We start from the raw sequence: 20,032 nt of genomic DNA, 5'->3' as shown, positions 1-20,032 counted from the left end.
TTTTTTTATTTTTTCTTCATTTTTTTCTTTTTTCTTTTTTTTCTTCCCTTTTCCTTTAATTTTCCATCACGACTTTTTGACTTTTTCCTCAACATTGTACTTCAACATTAATCTGGACATTTCGACTTTTTTCTCGAAATTTTGACTTTTTTTCTCGACATTATGACTTTTTTCTCGACATTTCGACTTTTTTCTCGACATTTCGACTTTTTTCTCATAGTGCATAATGAAAAAAAAAAAATCTTCCCCCAGTTATAACTAATATAGAAACATGCAGCATGTGTTGCCTTCATCCTAAGGCTTATACAAGACTTTTCATTTTTGCGGCTCCAGACATATTCGTTTTTTGTGTTTTTGGTCCAATACGGCTCTTTCAACATTTTGGGTTGCCGACCCCTGAGCTAGATTTATCAATAAACAAAAAACCCCAGTTTCGTGCTATTAATATAGATTTGAAGTTATTTGATTACTTTTCCTCTATTGCTCCCCTCTCCCTGGTTAACTTGGCGGTGGGCAGACCTGTCTGTGTTGTTTCTTTCAACAGGTGATGGATGCTGTTTACGTTTCTCCCCCTGCCAGCTTGCACCGCCCTATACACACGCATGTACAGTTTTGAAGTCCAGTCAGTGTTGACGTTATGAGGAACGCTCCACTGAACCTGGACTTTGTCATAGTGTGTATACTGCCGTGCACATGTCTGTGAGACGCTCGCGCTCTTCCCGCTGTGCTTTCAGTCGGTGTGTGCAGCGCCTCACGTCCAGAGTTTGACAGGAGCCCGTATCTGTATTTGTGTCTGCGCAGGACTGGTCCGTAGATCTGAACCGGACCCTCAGCAGGCGAGAGAAGAAGAAGCCGTCGGAGGGCGTCACACTAACGGGAATCAGTCAGACCGGATCGGACCAGCCGGTGCAGCCCACCAAGACCAGCGGCAGGTAAATAACTGATCGCTGCAATCCAGCGCACGTGCAGGCGCACATGCCGTTCCCGCCCAGTCCACGAAACCTTACATAAGAGAAGTTCCCTGAATGACGTGTGCTTACGGGGACATTTCCATGGCAACGGTAAACATTTTTGCGTTAGGAAAAAGTTATCCTCTGGAGACAGTCTACTGGTACATTACTGACAGCCTGCCAATCGCTGTGTGGAAAATGTTCTCACACACACGCAGAGAGCTCCACCAGCGCTAATATTGGTGCTAGAAGGTTCAAAGGGAAGAGATTAGAGATATTACAGTCAAACACCACAAGGGAGAAACCTTTTTAATTAATTTTCAAGAGATTAAGAAGCAGATTAAAATGTTTTCTGTAACCAACGTCTTTTGTTAAGAAACATTGCAGCTGTTTTTCAATTAACATGTCAGTCTAATTAAGTAAATATTAGGTTCTTATCAAGATTTACAGCCGCTTGAAGTTTGATTGGCAGTTTTTAATAAGCTGATGTAATTTTCCGGTCTGATAAGAAAATAGTCGTCCTTGCAAAGTAGTTTTCCCGGAGCGCCATGGCAACAGCAGCGGGGGACGCAACACTTGATCATGAAAAGACAGCGAAAAGTAGACGAAGGGAAAATCAAACGGTTAATAAAGTGGTGGTGAAGCACACAGTGGTGTTGAACTGTGTGAGCTTGTGTGAGAGAGAGAGAGAGAGAGGGGTGTTTTTATTTTGCTTGTTTGTTTGCTAGGCCTCTGATTTGGCCTTAACCTTTCACATTTCTAAATACTTGTGGTTGTGCATCACCAGCTGTTTTTGTCCTCGTGTGTACTCAGACGTTTTACGAGCACTGAAGGGGTTTTGTAAAGGAGTCAACTGAGGAAATTCCGCGCTTGGAAAAGCATTTCACCTTTTGAACTTGTGAAACTTTACTAACAAGGGACTGACGTTCTGTCCCTCCCCTAAAAGCGCCGCTCTAGTCTCTGCTGCCGTCGGCTGTAGTCGCCTCCAAACTTTAATTTAGCCTCTTCTCGAGTCTGAAGCTAGAACGAACCTCCCCGCGGCGAAAGCTGCGGCGCATCTCTTCAAACGCTTAGTTTCCCCGTTAACAGGTTACATTTGTTTGTTGACTGAAACCATCCGAAGTTGCATTGCCGCCGGATTCCCACTGAAGTGGTGTTTGGTGTAATAACGCTGCGGGCTCGGCTCGAGGAGCGTGGCATGACTGTGCAAACAAAGGCCTTCACATTTCTCTCCTGCACACTCTCGAGGGGGGGGGAAACCTATAAACAGGGAGGAGAAAGTGTGTGTTTCCTCTGATGCAGGTGAAGCTGAAGGCCATGTGTAAGTGTTGTTAATTGGTGTGTGAAATAACAATAGCAGGAAATAAACTGTCCTCGCTTCTTTTTTTCTCTTTTTTTAAAGCCAAAGCTGATGATTAAATGTTGCTCGGGGAGTCTCCTCTTGCTGTTTTTGAAGCTTTATGTTAATTATGATGTACAAGGACTGTAATTGCTTTAAGTATGTTTTCGTCTGGCCTTCTATAAAACCTTGTTGATGTCACTCCAGTAGGGATGGGCGGTATGGACTAAAAAATGTATCACGATAATTTCTGGCATTTATTCCGATGACGATTAAAAAAATACCAATTCAACTACACCTTTGTAACTATAAATCTATCACCACATTCAATCTTTGGAGCCCCCAAAACACTGCTCTAAAAGATACTAAATGCTACTAAACTACACCAATTAAATTGAATTGATAAAAAACAATTAAATGAGTTACACCTGTACTGCAAAACTCCGCCATGTTTGTTACATAAAAACGTCATCAATGGGAATTTATTCTTTCTTTCTTTCTTTCTTTCTTTCTTTCTTTCTTTCTTTCTTTCTTTCTTTCTTTCTTTCTTTCTTTCTTTCTTTCTTTCTTTCTTTCTTTCTTTCTTTCTTTCTTTCTTTCTTTCTTTCTTTCTTTCTTTCTTTCTTTCTTTCTTTCTTTCTTTCTTTCTTTCTTTCTTTCTTTCTTTCTTTCTTTCCGTACGTTGTGCGTGGATTTAACGCAGAACCATAAATCAGCTTTTGCAATTTATCGTTTTTACCGCGGGATGACAAATTCTTACCGTGGGGAATTTTTTTGACGGTATACCGTGAACGGTAAAATATCACCCATTCCTACACTCCAGTTGTACTTATTATTTATGTGATTAGAAATAGAGCAATTTTCATATAGATACAGTAAGCCATAAGGTGTTATATGCCTCATTTGTATCATCTTTCTCTACAGGGCAAGTACTTCTCATGTAAATGTTTACGTGTGCATGTCCACAAACCATCTCTCACTGTGTTCCATGTTGTCAGCCTGACTGTGCCCACTAAAACAGCACCAGCGGGCTCAAACCCGTTTGATGAGGATGATGAGGAGGAGGAGGAGGAGGAGAATGAGGAGGAGGAAGAAGTGGCCGAGGACCCGCAGACCACAGTCAACCACATCAGTGTGAAAAAAGAGGAGATAAAAACGTTGGTGAACAAGGAGAAAACAGCCTCTCTGCCGTGTCTGTCTCTGCTCCGTGGATCGCCTGCTCGTTTGCCGTGTCTTGTCTTTGTCTGGGTTACTCGTCTTCTTCCTCCGTCCTCCCTCAGGTGGCGGAGTGTCGCGCTGCCCTGCATGGTTTCTGAATGGCTCCCCAACGTGAAGCCTTCATTCTTAACAGTTTCATGTCTTTCAGAGCACTAAATGTCATGCGCATGGAGGCGCATGTCTCTGCTGTGGGAACTCCAGTATGTTTCCTTCTTACAGTCAGATCTGTTCATTGGCACGTACGGCTTTTTTTTTTTAGTCTGAATATTTTTTCACAGCTGGCTGACAACTATGCAACAACAAATGAACATAAATCCAGCCGTCAGTGGATGTGATTTATTCGTAAATGATTACTTACAGTAAAAGGGGACAAGTTAAAAGCATATTTTGAGCTGTGAACTGATCTGACTGTAAATCACGAGTGTTGACGTGCATTGTTCAGTTTGTCAGAGCCGTGTTCTCTTTGTTCAGGTGGCTCCCTCTGCTGGCCGCCCATCTCCAATCATGCAAACGCTACAATGATTTGTCTTGCTCGGTCTCATGTTGCTTTTCTCTTTTTTTCCATGGCCTGTTGGTATTTAGTCATCTTGTTCTTGCTCTTGTATTTTTGGCCTTGACTTCTCAGCATTGTGTGTATTTCTCCTCGTAGCTCTTGAGCTTTTAAATGGCATGAATACATTTTTTTTGGTATCATATCTGAACCACATACTTGTCTTGTCACACATTAGCATGCTTTTTTAAAGGTTCCGACTGAACCACAAGGAGGATATTTTCAGGATGAAAGACGAAGTTGTTTTGATTTTAAGAAGCATGTTTAAGAAGAATGTTTAAGGATATTTTGATGATACTGACTCGTTCAACTAAACTTAACTTGGTGTTATATTTATTTTTCCTCAACTGTTTGTAAGCCTGGCATGCAAGGGTTTCCTCAAAAGATGCATGGAGGACTGGAGAAGGAAATCTATATGACTTTTTATTGAAATTGATGTTTGGTGTGTCTGTTCAGTGCCAGCAGCACAGAGAAGACTCCAGACTGGTCGGATGAAGACACAGTCGGTAACCCCTTCTCTGCCAACGGCGATGGAAATCCGTTTGAGGACGAACCCGCTTCTCCAGTCGTATCTGTGCAGGTCAAAGCCCTTTACGACTATGAAGGACAGGAGCAGGATGAGCTGAGCTTCAAAGCAGGTTTGCAGCTGCAATGATGCATGTTCTGGGTTATGGCTGGGCGATATGGACCAAAAGTCATATCTCAATATTTTCTAGCTGAATGGCGATACTCGATATATATATCGATATTATTTCTGTGCCATATTTCCCCCAAAGCATTATAGCATAGCATCTCCGTTAGCTTCATTTTTTTCTGAGGCAAACCCTTAAAAAAACAGTCAGTTTTAATACAAAGCCTCGTGCCAAATGTCACACAGGTACCTTTATTAACAGAGGTCTGCACAATATCAAAATGTATAAAACAAATGAAATACAAATAAACTGCCTGCATATATAGAATAAAAATGCTTCTTGAATAAAATAAAACAAATATCCCTTTCCTGCATAACAATTAAATTCAAATACACTGTGCAATTAATACAATGTAGACAGTAACAGGCAGACTTTTCCACTGAGGTTGACAGTTGTGCAAATAACAAAACATTTGTGCAAATCTCAAATAAAACATTCAAGTCAATTTGTCACAAAATAAGCTATATCAAAATCATAAAAAAAAAAATCGATATAAACGATATTGTCTCGTACCATATCGCGTTTGAAAATATATCGATATATATTAAAATCTCGATATATCGCCCAGCCCTATTCTGGGTTTTCCTTGTCTAAAGCCGACATCCTTGGTTTATTGAAATTTGTTCTTCCCTTTTCCAGGTGATGAACTGACCAAAATTGGTGAAGAGGATGATCAGGGTTGGTGCAAAGGTCGGCTCAAGGATGGCCAAGTAGGCCTCTATCCTGCTAATTATGTAGAAAACATCCAGTAAATGATGTAACACCGATGACAGGAAGAAGAAATAGTTTAAGCATCGGTGGATGGAAACGGAGGGCTCAGGGTGACGTTTGTGGAAACTGGAGCAGCAGTAGGACAGAGACTAACGTTTTTGGTTTTTCTGCAGATTATGGAAGCAATAAGTGAGAGTTTTTCTTTCTTTCTTCAAACTGGTTCTCTTGCAGACTTAAGTGCAAGTTTCTAGATGGCTCCAGGAGGATCACAAAACATTTGGTGTTGGTGTAAGATATGAAACGTGTTACTTTAAATCCCCATTGATGCTGTTACAGAACAAGTTTTCAACTACACCTTAGTATAAAATTCAATGAAATGGATATGTAAATTTATATATATGGTTAAAACACTGGGATGACAGTCTGACAGCTTGTCTTGTGATGTTTAATGTAGCCTTAATGTGACAGCCACGTTTTAATTCATTAAGGAATATGAACATTTTTCTAACCGTAATTAACCATTACTCCAAACAGGATCCAGTCCATTCACATCCTCTTTTCTAGGACCTTATGTACAGATTATTGCTTCAGACTTAAACTACTGCTCATATTATTCAGTCATCCTTTCAGGGTTTTGATTTTTCCCTTTTCATAGCTGTTGTGGATGTAAGGAATGATAAAGATCAGCAGAGCCGTAACCTTCCATCATCCTCATCCATGGATATGATTTCTCCAGTCACTGCCAATGAATGTATATTCACTGATTGTATTTTTTTTTTCTTTTTTCACCTATTGATTGTTCACTTTTACTGATATTATATATTTACAACCACTGACCTGGCCGTCTCCCTCGCCCTGAAACAGCTTTCCTCGTGCCTTTCACACACATCGGCCTACTTTCTCACGACTAGGCCGCAGACTTTTATGGTTTGTTTTCAAGCAACACTGAATGTTTTTCAGACTGTTTAACTCAACTTGAATCTTCATGTTTTAGTTCTCTCCCTTCTAGCCAAATGTCAGGTTTTGGGAGAATATTTTAGTGTTTTGTTGTTTTGAAAATATAGCGTATGTTTTAGCTATAAAACTGCAGGCAAGCATGATGTTGTATACATGCATGTAAATAGCCGTGAAGAAACTTATATGAACAAATTAAGCATTGCAATCAGATGACATGCAATTGGAAATTGACTATTAATTTATAAAGCCACAAGTGCTCCTGTTACATTCTTAGAATGCTGTTATTAAAAAATCACTTTGTACATTAATTGAATGTTTCATGAATGAATCTGTTATTTTGTTATATTTGTAAATAAGATTATTTTCCTTTCACAGATGCCATTGGCACTAAATCAATAAATACTCTGTGAATAATATCTTCATTTTTCTTAAACACAAAGACAGGACTGCATGTTTTTTTCCCAATATCCACATACACAGTTTGGATATTGCAAAATTTTTCTTTGCAGATACAAACTGCACACTTCACAAACTCTAAATTCACGCGTGACGTGTTTGAATTGAGACGATAACCTGTTGTCTATAAAGACAAGAAAAACGTTGAACCATGTTTTCAGGGTGTGCTGCTGTCAACAGACGGTAACGGCTATTATTGCACATTAAATGTTTGTAAAATGTGTTGTTGTAATAAAAGAATTTATTAGACAAACGTGTTATTGTTGTGATGCCACACTAACATGCAGAGTAAACACAACTTTATTTGGTCTTTTTAATCACATATGTGCATCCCTCAGATGTCACACGATTTATTTTTCACTTCTCATTTATCTGATGTGATTCAAGAAAAAATTTTGATTTACAAGTTAAGCATAAAAAAAAAGTAATATATGATTTTAATTTTTTAATTAATAAATAATAAAAGAATATAACATTGTACCAAAAGTTTATGGAAAAATGGTAGGAAATAGCAAAAAAGAAATGGATTGCCTTTGTACAAATGTATTAACACACATTGAACATTTTACTTCAATTATTGTTACAAAAAGATCAAAAATCTACTTTAACCTACAATGCTGTATTTATATTTTCGATACATAGATTTGTGAGACCTCTGCACCACCCCCACAATTTGAAAAGGTATTAAACCATTAAAAAAAAGATAAAATTACTCAGTGTATTCCTAATGATACGAGAAAAGAATTTCGGACCCGTAGACAAAATTGGCAGATTTTTTTTTTTAAGGTTTTATTAACATTATTTCCCATTACAGCATGTTTGTGCATCAAGCAATAGAACTTTGTGCAAATAATACCTTTGTTATAATTTATGAAAAAAAATAAAGAAAAAAAATAAAGAAAATCAACAAAATAGGAAATAAAAAATTGCATGTAAATATGAGAACACATGCCAGCATACAGGACTTTCTCAGAAAATTAGAATATTGTGATAAAGTCCTTTATTTTCTGTAATGCAATTAAAAAAACAAAAATGTCATTACAAATCAACTGAAATATTGCAAGCCTTTTATTAGTTTAATATTGCTGATTATGGTTTACAGTTTAAGATTAAGATTCCCAGAATATTCTAATTTTTTGAGATAGGATATTTGAGTTTTCTTAAGCTGTAAGCCATGATCAACAATATTCAAATAATAAAAGGCTTGCAATATTTCAGTTGATTTTTAATGAATCCAGAATGTATGACATTTTTGCATTACAGAAAATAAAGGACTTTATCACAATATTCAAATTTTCTGAGACAGTCCTGTACACTTCCAAGAGAAAGGGAAGAAGACAAATAATAAAATAATTCTGAACACAAAGGAAACATCTAATATACATGTAGAGAGGATAACAATGACTTCAGTCATTGGCAGCGATTTTTATTCCAATAAATAATATAGAGAATACAATTTGTATGTTTTATTATTTTATATGTCAGGCTTTACACTGTTTCACAGTACCGAGTGCTTTTAGAATGACTACATTACCCAGAAGCCTTTTCTACAATAACACAACCATGTGCTCTTCTCAGCCAATCAGAGCCCATATCCTCCCACTGACGTGTCGCATTCGGTTGTTATTGAGAGAAAAAAAAAAGCAGTTTTTTTTTTAATGCCATTCCTTTAACGACCAGACAGGTTTCAACGCCAAGACGGAAAACAATGGCAGAACCCAACAAACAGGACATCTCTGCTATTTTCAAGCGACTTCGCTCCATTCCGACAAATAAGGTGAGACTTTTCAAAAAGGATAAACAGCAAATGATGTTGAAGGAGGAAGTATCTGGACCTGACACGTCGCAGTTTGATAAACGCCACAGCTGGCTCCAGTCTACCAGCATTACACTTTTTATTAGCAATTGCCATGCTGAAAATATGTGAGGCTTGCGGAAATGTTATTCAAATGTCAAAATAGCATCCTGGGGATATTTTCAAAGTGAGAAAATAAAACTGCCAGGAAAAAGGGAGAAGCTTTTGAACCATATGCGGCAGAGCAGCTAGGTTCATTTGGACAGTTTTCCTCACCCATGTTTGCTCAGGCTTACATTTTAATACTTGAGTATACATAAAATAGTGGAACACGTGAGTGTAGACATCCTCGACGACAGGGAAGTCTTTGCAGCTTTCTGTAATACAAATATATCACGCAATTCACCAACAGCTGTTGGTAATTTAGACCTTCAGTCATTGTTTTTAAATTGTGCAAGTGTCCACATCCACTTATGTTTTATTGATTTATGTCCATGGTTTTGAAATAGGGAGGGTTTGTAAAAATATCCCCCAGCATTGATGGATTCAGATATTTTTCTGTTCATGCATGTTCTGCTTTTTTATTTATTCAGGAAAGTCCCATTGAGATACAATATCTCTTCTGCCAGGGAGTCCTGGTCAAGATGGCAGCAGAAAAATAAATTCAGTTATATATAAAAGAAAATGCATACAAGGACAAGTAACTTTACAAAAAAAATAAAAACATATTCAAACAAGAAACAAACATACAAGGATCAGAAAGCTAAAAAGAATTCATGACAAAGAATGACACTTGATTAAAAACAATGACATTGTTCTGTGAAAAATGATTTTAACATATGTTTGAACATCAGAATCAGAATCAGAAAAGGGTTTATTGCCAAGTTTTCACAGAGGAATTTGTTATGGTGATTGGTGCAACACAATACAATTATATAAAAAAAAAAATATATATATATATAAGAGATAAAATAAAATGTATAAACAATAAAATAAAATGTAGACCAGAAATGTACAAAATTAGGTTTTAAAGTGCCGGGTGAGTCTGTACAAAAGTGACTTAGGAACTTAGGATAGGTAAAAAGTATAGACAGAAATGTACAATGAGGTTTATAAAGTGCCGGATATGAGTCTAAGAGAAGGTAACAGGGTGCTTGCGCAAGTCTTGAAAGTCTTAATAAGTATGGAATTTTGAAACACTGTTTTCCAGACCTTGAAAAGTCTTGAATTTTGTGTGAAAGTCTTAATAAAGTATGGGGAAAAATGTATGGTAGAATTTTACAGTATGCTCAAAGGCATTGTGAAATGAGAAATAGAAAGGTAGGCTATAAAACGTATAATTTTACTAACTAGTCACGTACTGTCTGGCCTAATGGAATATCCAATCAACGCTTGCTTAGCCTACTCTGGAACATTTCGTGATGTCACTGCTGAGGTCGATTGACACAGCTAGCCTAGTGGTCAACAGAAATGGGTCGTTGCGTGTTTTCGAATTTATGGCTACAACACCCGAAATTTACAAGTACGTAAAGTTAGAGTCTTGGGAAAAAAAATATCGGTTTTAAAAAAGTCTGGGAAAAGTCTGGAATTTCAATTTGGAAAAAGAGCAAGCACCCTGAGGTAAATATTTCAAGTTGAGTATGTGTTGTAGCTCATTCCAAGCCTGCGGTGCATAAAAGGAAAAGGCCGATTTACCCAACTGTTCGAGTGCTTGGGACCATGAGGAGAATTTTCTCTGATGATCTAGTGTTATAGCTATTACAGTAATATTTTAATAAATTGGATATGTACAGAGGTAGTTTACCCAGTAATGCTTTTGCAATAAATATTAACACATGTGATTTTCTCCTTTAGACTTAGAAGTCCATTCAACCATTTGATACAAATTACAGTGATGTTCTGCTTTGCTTTCTGACGTTTAGGTTTGCTTTGACTGTGCAGCTAAAAACCCCAGCTGGGCCAGCATCACCTACGGGGTCTTCCTCTGCATCGACTGCTCTGGGACTCATAGGTCTCTTGGGGTGCACTTGTCCTTCATTAGGTACGTCAGGATACACTAACAAAAGAAGGAAAAAAAAAAATCAATTTTGAAGACGTGCATGTCTTCTTTACAGCTTACGTGGGATTTAATGAATACACAACAACCTCAGAGGTTTAAATATACCTTTATTTGGTCACTAGCCATGCCAGTTATTGTAAAAGTGAGTTGATCACATCAGTTTACATCAGTTAACATTAATTTAACCATCATTGGATCAGTATCAACTCATTTTTGTATTAAAATAACATACTGTAACTTAAAGGATCTTAGGATTGTTTTCTAACCACATTTTCTTTTTCTTTCGCAGGTCCAGTGAGCTGGATTTTAACTGGTCATGGTTCCAGATAAGGTGTATGCAAGTTGGAGGCAACGCCAGTGCTGTAAGTGTGGATGTACAAAGTGCAACTGTCACCTGTGCTGCAAGAGACACCAATGACTCCCGTTTCCTTCTCTGTGTCTGTTTTAACTTTGCTACGGCAGATCGCGTTTTTCAACCAGCACGGGTCCACAACCAGTGCTGCTAACGCCAAGTATAACAGCCGAACCGCCCACCTGTACAGGGAGAAGATAAAGACTTTGGCCACACAAGCTACCAGACGGCATGGCACAGAGGTACTGCTGTTGTTTTAAGATTGAATAAGGCATACTTTGGCTTTGTGTGTACTGCTGATGATTAAATCAGTTGCATATTGGTCTTTTTCACAACAGCTGTGGCTTGACAGTCAAGGTCCTCTCTCTCCAACATCCCCAGATGACAAGCAGGTGGATTTCTTCAGTCTACATTCACAGGTATGGGAGTGCTTTAGCTTAGACAAAACAGCAAGGATTACATCTCTGGGCAGGATTATTCAAATAGTCCATAGTTCATCTTGTTGAAGCTTTCTTATAACTTTGACAATCAGACATTTGATCTAGTCACATGCTAAGAATTTTTTAAAGAGACCTGTCAGTTCCTAAATGGCTTCAGCAGATGACTTCCTGAATGTTTCTATGAGGAAACTTTTTTTTTTTTGAATTTTCAAATAAAACAACAACATTACAATAACATTGGTCAATGGAGTAATGATGCAACAATGTAAGAAGCAGGCAAGATAAAAACAGAATAAGACCAAAAATAAACCAAGACAGGACAAATACTACAAATAAACTCAAGACGAAGACTAAAGACAAAAAATAGCTTAATAACATAAAAGTATATAAATACAGTAAATTAATAACACAAAATACTAAAAAAAATAAAGTAATAGCTGTTGGTCAGTTCAGGATCTGTCATGTCTCAACTATATCACTGAAATATGTAATGGGTCACTCAGGAATCGCTGGGAAGTCCAGCTCTCGAACATACACAAAAAACGGGTTCCACGTCTTATAACATTTTCCAAGGGAGCCCCTCAAAACGCATCTAATCTTTTCTAGTCTAACAAAATTAAGGACTTCTCTTATCCATACTGTGTGCGAAGGATGAGTTAGAGATTTCCACTTGAGTAAGATCAAGCGTCTCGCTAGTAGAGTAACAAAGGCTATAAAAGCAGCTTCTGAGGAGGTGAGTGGTATTGTGGGTGGAGATGTGCCAAACAACGCAATCATCGCATTAGGCTCTATTACTTTATGAGTAACCCTTGATAATGATCCAAAGATTTCTCTCCAATAAGAGTGTAAAGCAGGACAGGACTAGAACATATGCACGTGACTTGCTGGTGCCTGATGACACCTGTCACAAGTTGGGTCCACCTCCTTGTATCTATGAGGAAACTTTTGAACCATGTCAGTCCTTTGGCGTGTTGCTCTGCTCTTCAACCCAAAGGTGTTCCTTTGGTTTCAAGTCAGACAACATAATGTCCAGGTCAAGTATGCAGGTCCTGGTCCTTGCAAGTGAATGCCTTGGTATATTCGTAGGAATTCATGGTGCCGTGTCTAATAGTCAAGTCCCCGTCACATTTTGCCCTTTAGTATTTCCATATAATCCCACCCAATAATTTGTCCAAAGCAAAGGATGTTTTCAGCCATCTTCTTCAAAGTCGAGCAGGACAAGATACCAAGAGAAAATGAGGAGAGTTAAGCTCTTAAAAAGAAAAATACCGTTCAATGGAAGCACTTATAAACAGTATCTTGGATATATGAACAGAATATCCGTCAGACTATCTGAGATCGCACAAACACTTAGTTTTCATTGATAACCTTTTGTGAGTCAGTTTGCTCATCCTATTTACAGAGCTGGGTTAAGCAAGAAGCAGAGCAGCCGTGGTGTTACAGCACGTCAGTTTACTCTTAATCTGATTTACTATGGATCATTCTGTACTTGTTGCTTTGTGTTTTAAATGTTTTTTCCCCTTTTCCAGTTTCTTATCTTCCAATTCTTCCTGCTCATTAATCTTCAGATTTTTCTTTTCTTCTTGCTGTTGCTCGTCATGTTGAGCCTTGATCCACTTGTGCGGATTAGAACAGCAGATGAGCTTAAAACTGACATGATTTGGGGTTGAGAAGTCATTTTAAACCGCTTTAACGTAATTTAGCTACCGAGACGTTGCTGGCGAGGTCTAGTACTCTGCTTGCCAACCATGATAACTTAGATAATACAGTTCTGAGTACGATGAATGTTAAGCATCTCCACATAGTCATTTTGTGGTTCTGTGTTTTCTGTCCAGACGGTTCCTGAAAATGTAAACACAGCCAACATGTGTCTCAGCTCTGCGCCTTCACAGAAGCCTTTGCCTCTTGATAAAGATGAGCAGCAAAATGGTATCTTTCAACATTTATAAAAAACAGCAGTTCTGTCTTAAAACTACTTTCTACATAATGAAATAAGCAAACTCTTATTTTCAGGCAACATAGACGAGGGTCCCAGTGTGGAAATGCTGAGTGATTCTCCAAAAGCAAACCCAGGTTTGTCCACATTTTTATTTTTTAACAGATTTGTGTCCGAGTCAGTAGACGCATGCAAGTAAAACGGTAATGAAATTAATGCATGTTTTTTTTTCTCTTTCTTTAGAGGCCTCCTCTCTTCTGAAAAAGAAACCTGCCGGGGCCAAGAAAACAGTATGTCGAGAGAAACTCTGTCTGCTAATGTACAATTGTGACCAAATGCCTCACTGGGTGTTTTTTTTTTTTTTTAAATGCTTGTAGCTTGCTTCCAAGAAGGGAGGTCTCGGCGCTCAGAAGTTAAGCAGCCAGAGCTTCTCAGAGCTGGAGAAGAAAGCTCAGGCTGCCGACAAGCTCAGAGAGAAAGAGAAGAGCTCCCCTGCTGCCAAGAAGAATACTACACCCGAGGAGTCCATGTGAGAGTTCTTCCTCTTTGAAATAAACACTTTTACTTTGCCTGCTGCTAACTTTGACTCTTTATACTTTTGAAGTGTAAATCCCAGTATACAGGACTGTCTCAGAAAATTAGAATATTGTGATAAAGTCCTTTATTTTCTGTAATGCAAAAATGTCATACATTCTGGATTCATTACAAATCAGCTGAAATATTGCAAGCCTTTTATTATTTTAATATTGCTGATCATGGCTTACAGTTTAAGAAAACTCAAATATCCTATCTCAAAAAATTTGAATATTCTAGGAATCTTAATCTTAAGATGTAAGCCATAATCAGCAATATTAAAATAATAAAAGGCTTGCAATATTTCAGTTGATTTGTAATGAATCCAGAATGTATGATATTTTTGTTTTTTTAATTGCATTACAGAAAATAAAGAACTTTATCACAATATTCTAATTTTCTGAGACAGTTCTGTAACTCGGAAGAAAACACCCAAAATCAGAAGAAAAATGGCTTTAAATTTAAGTTTCATGAGTCCATCAGCTGTTTTCTTTGTTTGTCTTCAGTGTCCCATCCATGCGACTGGCCTATAAAGACTTTGAGCAGCAGAGAAAAATTGAGGACCAGAAGTTTAAGGGGTTGGAGGGGAAGAAGAAAGAGCAGGCTGACCGACTCGGCATGGGTCTCGGCAACAGGAGGTAAAACTGTGGCGAGCGAGATGGAAAGTGTTTTTTTTTTTAAATTGCGTTATTTGTAATTTTTTTAAATTTTTTTTATTATTACATTAATTTGAAATTTGAATCTCTTAGGATAAAGGGACAGATAAAATAAGCTTAGTCTTCTTTCTGTTCCCTTTCATTCAAGGAAAGAGATTTGTCTTCATTATATTGAACTGTTTTGTTTTTCTCTTAATGAATGAATGAATGAATGAATGCTGAAAACCCCGCTGCTGATTTCATCTCTGGCCTTCACCATTTGCTCTTCTTGTGTCTCGTCCTTTGCTCGTCCTCGTAGCGGAGTTTCTCACTCGGTGACCTCAGACATGCACATCATCCAGCAGGAGAGTCCACATGGAGGAAAGAGCAGCAAAGGACGACGGTTCACCGATGAAGAGGAGGATGAAGGGGCTTTCAGCTCAAGGTTGGATAAAAATAATTAACAGTTTTGAAACCATTTTGCCAATAAAGCTCTCAATTATCTAGTTAACTTGGCGCTTAACGGCTTCTTCCAGTAGGATCCTCTCCCAGTTTGAGGAGCAGACAGACACCTCGGATAGTTTCTTTATGCGTTGGGGTGATGGAGGTGATCAAGGAGGCTGGATGAAGGAGAGCAGGAAACCAGTGTTGGACTCTTACCTGTCCTCCGCCATAACTTCACTTGATGACAGGTAGGACGTCATGTGCTTTTGCATCGTGCACGTTCAGGGCAGGTCTCAAGAGCTCTGCACATGTCGCTGTTGCTGCTGAATACCAGACTACATTTGTTGTCTTATTGTTTCATTTGAAAACAACTTGACTAATGAATAAATGTTTAAAAAATTGGAACTAAAATGGATTCACACATGGGGAAGAGTGAAGACTTTGATGTACACAAACTCAAGATAGGATTTTTTGCTGCAAAATGTTCAGGGTTTTTTTTCTTTTCAACATCATAATCGATAATCATTTTTATTAGACCCGTAGCCAGGAGGAAAGCAGAACCACTACCAGTATCGGATTCAGGAGAAGCTCGGAAAAAGTTTGGAAATGACGTCAAAGCCATCTCGTCTGATATGTACTTTGGAAAACAAGACAACTCCGAGGTACATTTATACGTGATGTAATACTGCATATATTCATATTCCACAGAGTTAGAGCTGACTGTCTGCACAGTACTTTACATTCATTAAAGTATATATATATATATATATATATATTTTATATATACAGGACTGTCTCAGAAAATTAGAATATTGTTTTTTCTGTAATGCAATTACAAAAACAAAAATGTCATACATTCTGGATTCATTACAAATCAACTGAAATATTGCAAGCCTTTTATTATTGTAATATTGCTGATCATGGCTTACAGCTTAAGAAAACACAAATATCCTATCTCAAAAAATTAGAATATTCTGGGAATCTTAATCTTAAGCTGCTCTTAAGACATAATCAGCAATATTAAAATAATAAAAGGCTTGCAATATTTCAGTTGATTTGTAATGAATCCAGAATGTATGACATTTTTGTTTTTGTAATTGCATTACAGAAAATAAAGAACTTTATCACAATATTCTAATTTTCTGAGACAGTCCTGTATATATGCTGTGTTGTGTGTTAATAAATATTGTTCAATATATTTGTGCCAAAGTAAATGAATTAATGAATTAATGAATGAATAAAAGAAAGTGTTTTTTATTTATGTTTTTGTTTATTTCTCCTGCCTAGTACGAGGCCAAAACTCGACTGGAGAGGTTTTCTGGAAGTGCTGCGATAAGTTCAGCAGACCTGTTTGATGATCCAAAGAAGCAGGCAGGCAAGACAAAACGCTTTTATTCTGCTTTTCAAAACCGTTTTGTGCATTTGATTTACTGACATGTAGTTCAAATGTGTAATTAATGACTTTTTGTCTTAAGCTTATAGTCTAATTTAACTAACTGTTGTTGGTTTGTTTATGTAATAATTGCTCGGGGGTCATGATCTGGGTCTCTGGAAAGCGTCAAGAGACAACTTCTGTTGTATTAGACGCTATACAAATAAAATTGAATTGGTGTAAATATCCAGTATTTTGAATAGATTCTGTTATACATGATGCCTATATCCAAATTTCTGTAAAATGCCACTTGCTTTGCTACACTTCTCATCAGATTTAATCAACAGAAGTGGTAATCGGTCAAATGTAGCAAAGACGTGACATTAACATGCATCCTGAGACATCTGATTGCTCACGTCACCTGGTATTTTAATGTGTTTTCAAATGGATGTTCTTGGATCTGACCTTCCTGCACTAAATGAAATTAAATGAATATAATTTCCACTTGTAAACACCAAATGTGGTGTTACTTGTAATTGCCAAAGGCAGGCGCTGTGAAGGACCAGACATAGAAAGAAAAACTGATTTTATAGGAAATGTCTGAACAGGGTCAAATACAAAACTTTATCCATTATGATCACAACATTTATAGAAGATCAGAACCACTTTGCACAAAAAAACATGACAATTTTTGACTTTGTGTGTATTATCCCTCACTGCCCCGTTGTTACTCTCTGTCTCATGTGTGCAGGAGGTTCGTACCGCCTGAGCAACATGGTGCCCAATGCTCCGGACATGTCGCAGCTCAAACTCGGAGTCCGCTCGGTCGCAGGAAAACTGTCGGTCATGGCGAGCGGCGTCGTTAGCTCAATTCAGGTCAGTCAGAATAAATCGTTGCATCATCTTTGAGCACTTTTAGAGTCATGAACATAGAAATCTACAATTTCCTTAAAAAAAAAAAAAAACAGAACTAAACTTGCAGATGAATCTTTGTTTAACTTTTTTTTTATTTATTTTTTATTTTCAGGACCACTACAGTTCTTGAGTTCCTCGTTACGTAGAAAACATTTCTGGTGAGTTGTTGGGATTCACCTCAGCGGAGACAGACGGGAGCAAGTCCACAAATTTACCAAATAAAAAGTGAACTCATTGGTTGATTTGTATACACATGAAGGACTGTACATGTAAATGAGTTGATCTCAACATTTTCTGTGGATTTCTTTATCCTCGAAGGGAGATTTCTGTGTATAACTTTTGAAGACTATATAGTTTGCTTTATATCATTTCATTTGCTTCTTTTGGGGGTGCAGACATTAAGAAAAGCTGTATGTAGCAGTGTAGGAGGCTTTGTGGTTATGAAGTAGCAGTGTTCTTCATGAAGTAAGGGTTTCGCTGGATTCCTTTTGAAGTCTATGTGGCGAGATGCTCCAGGCGTCCTGCTGTTGGCTGGAAAACACTCATCACATATTCTTAGTACCGTCGTTTGAGGCGTTTCACATGCAAACTCACACAGGTTTGAAAGTGTCCTTTCCGACCCAAAAGTGCACTTACATTTGCTCCTCCACCGGCTGGACCAAAAGCTGATAAAGAGGCCTTTTAGAGGACCAGACTGGTTTTTCTTAAATGAGTGTGCTATCAGTTATGTGAACTGATTATTGATGGTTCCATTAGCTGAAAACACTGTTTTTGTTTGAATAGCAGCTTTTTATTTTGTTTTGAGGGTGTGGAAATGTAGTTGGAAAAAGATTAAATTAAGTGCTAAAGTAGCAATCATATGCTTTAGTTGAAAAGAAAAAAGCTGGACTCCTGGGTGATGAAAACTGTGCAGACAGAAACTGTTTGCCCGGATACTTTTGAAGTGAAGTGGTACCAGGATGCATTTGTGGTAATTTAAGGGTCTTTTTAACACGTTGCATAGCAACTCTGTCTCTAGACTCACTCTAAGTCCTTAATTTGGTTAAAAATAAATAAATAAAGAATATATTAGTGAGGAGGAGTGAATCAGTGTCAGTAATCGAATCCAGCGTACAGATCTGACCTTGATTTCATTTATTGGTTCAGCGATTCAGTTTTTAATGGTGACGCCTGTGGTAATGTCTCCCTTCTCTTCTCCATCTCCTCTTTTTTTCTGTCATATTGACACTTTTTAAGGCAAATAAAAAGTAACCATGGACCAACAGTTGAGCATTCCTCATAAGTTTTAGCTCCCATCCCAATATCCAACATGCAAAACAAAAAAAGGCTTGGTAGATTAAAAAGAAAGAAGACTATCATCTCATCTAATGTTGTTTTATGTTGGTTTTTTTATTTTCTACAATTTCTTTGAAATTATGCTAAAAACAAACCGTTAAGCTATTAGATTAATTTGCACAAGTCTGCTTGAAGTCCTTTGCACAATAAAGACATTATTATTAACATAAGATGAATATTTATTGATCTTAGAGTTGTGCCTATAACGATGCTTTAGTTGGTAATCTTAAAAAAAATGGTTTGAGGCAAGGATTTTGTGTTACGTTCATGTTTTGGTTACTTTTAGGCTTCATATTCACTTTAACATGAATGTGAGCCATTTCCTTAACAGCTTCCTTTTTTCATTCTTTCTATAATTCTCTTGACTGTGGCATATGGCCAAATTTCCAACGTTAACTGTAGTTAAATTACCTTTTGATGAAAATGTCGAGGAACCACAAATGGTGCCGCTGTCGGTACTATTTAACAAATTGAGACATGCTAAGTTTTCCATAATGTTAGAAGTATACATCGGTCATAAGATCATTCTGAGATTAAATATTTGCGTACTCCCTTCACCATATGCCATAGCCCTAAGATCTTTGATTGACACACCCTAAATGCAATACTACAGAGTCATCCTATTACCTATGTACACTTAATTGGTTTGAACTTTGCACGTGGCAGCTTGAGCTTGGATGTACTTTAATATTTGCCTTGAAGTTGACGATGCCTCCATGTTTAATTTCTGGTTGTGTTTTTTTTTTTTTTTTTGTCTTTTTTGAAGATTATATGGTCTTCAGTTTGTTAAAGGATACAATCTGATATTTTCTCACGGGCTAGTTGCATGCTGTTTGTAGTTTGTAGACAAATCTTGGATACAAGATGGAGTTATACATTTGTTGTGTAGGAACTGTATAGTTTATTAGGATATAAAGTGCTACATACAAAGTTGTAAATGGCTTGAAAGTACAGTTTATATAAAAAAAAAAGCTACTGATAATCAAATTTTGACCATTTTTGAAACTCAAAATGTAAGTAAGAATTTTGCAAAAATGCCAAATAAATGGGATACCCCCGAAATCCACTGTCTCTTTATTATTTGACCAATTATACAGTCTGCACCGTTCAATATGCACGTTCACTTTCACTTTGTAACTTTTATAAGCTTTTAGGTTTTACCCTGTAATCATTAGGTTATAAATGATCAGGATGCTGGTGAAACTACTTTTTGACGGTTTCTTAAAAGTCACAATAATATCTCCAAAGTGTTTTTAATCGTGCAAAAAATCCTAAACTCAAATGTTCAACTCGCAGTTATGAA

General features: G+C 37.4%; 2 protein-coding genes across 6 annotated transcripts in view; both read left to right on the top strand.

The window, feature by feature from the left end:
• Positions 1-7,120, top strand: part of pacsin2 (protein kinase C and casein kinase substrate in neurons 2) — a 28,265-nt gene extending 21,145 nt beyond the window's left edge. For 2 of the 4 annotated variants that reach the window (XM_061714118.1, XM_061714117.1), the window contains 4 exons: positions 802-932; positions 3,288-3,446; positions 4,514-4,695; positions 5,389-7,120. In XM_061714118.1, coding sequence (XP_061570102.1) covers positions 802-932; positions 3,288-3,446; positions 4,514-4,695; positions 5,389-5,501 — 585 coding nt within the window. In that variant the 3' untranslated portion in view covers positions 5,502-7,120. The remainder of the gene's footprint in view (positions 1-801; positions 933-3,287; positions 3,447-4,513; positions 4,696-5,388) is intronic. The other 2 variants (XM_061714120.1, XM_061714119.1) reach the window with 1 other exon arrangement.
• A 1,393-nt stretch (positions 7,121-8,513) lies between these two features.
• Positions 8,514-19,791, top strand: arfgap3 (ADP-ribosylation factor GTPase activating protein 3). Of its 2 annotated transcripts, none has more exons than XM_061714506.1 (16): positions 8,514-8,650; positions 10,591-10,709; positions 11,017-11,089; positions 11,190-11,321; positions 11,418-11,498; positions 13,355-13,448; positions 13,533-13,592; positions 13,699-13,745; positions 13,833-13,984; positions 14,535-14,666; positions 14,983-15,108; positions 15,203-15,355; positions 15,643-15,769; positions 16,395-16,482; positions 17,231-17,355; positions 17,507-19,791. In XM_061714506.1, exons 1-16 carry the CDS (start codon positions 8,582-8,584, stop codon positions 17,522-17,524), a joined length of 1,596 nt encoding a protein of 531 aa, XP_061570490.1. In that variant the 5' UTR covers positions 8,514-8,581; the 3' UTR covers positions 17,525-19,791. The 2 variants fall into 2 exon arrangements, with proteins under 2 accessions (XP_061570490.1, XP_061570489.1); XM_061714505.1 differs by having other exon boundaries at positions 15,200-15,355.
• Positions 19,792-20,032: the final 241 nt, after the last annotated feature.

This window comes from Cololabis saira, chromosome 23 (assembly GCF_033807715.1).
Source record: "Cololabis saira isolate AMF1-May2022 chromosome 23, fColSai1.1, whole genome shotgun sequence".
NCBI lineage: Eukaryota > Metazoa > Chordata > Actinopteri > Beloniformes > Belonidae > Cololabis > Cololabis saira.
Note: the sequence above shows the minus strand (reverse complement) of the source record. Positions and strands in the feature narration are given on the sequence as shown.

Excerpts from the sequence above, each read along its gene's own strand:
- arfgap3 (XM_061714505.1), top strand. The coding sequence starts at position 8,582 with ATGGCAGAACCCAACAAACAGGACATCTCTGCTATTTTCAAGCGACTT. Across the intron at positions 13,449-13,532 it reads TAAAGATGAGCAGCAAAATG|GCAACATAGACGAGGGTCCC; the intron begins GTATCTTTCAAC and ends TCTTATTTTCAG. Across the intron at positions 15,770-16,394 it reads GAAAACAAGACAACTCCGAG|TACGAGGCCAAAACTCGACT; the intron begins GTACATTTATAC and ends TCTCCTGCCTAG.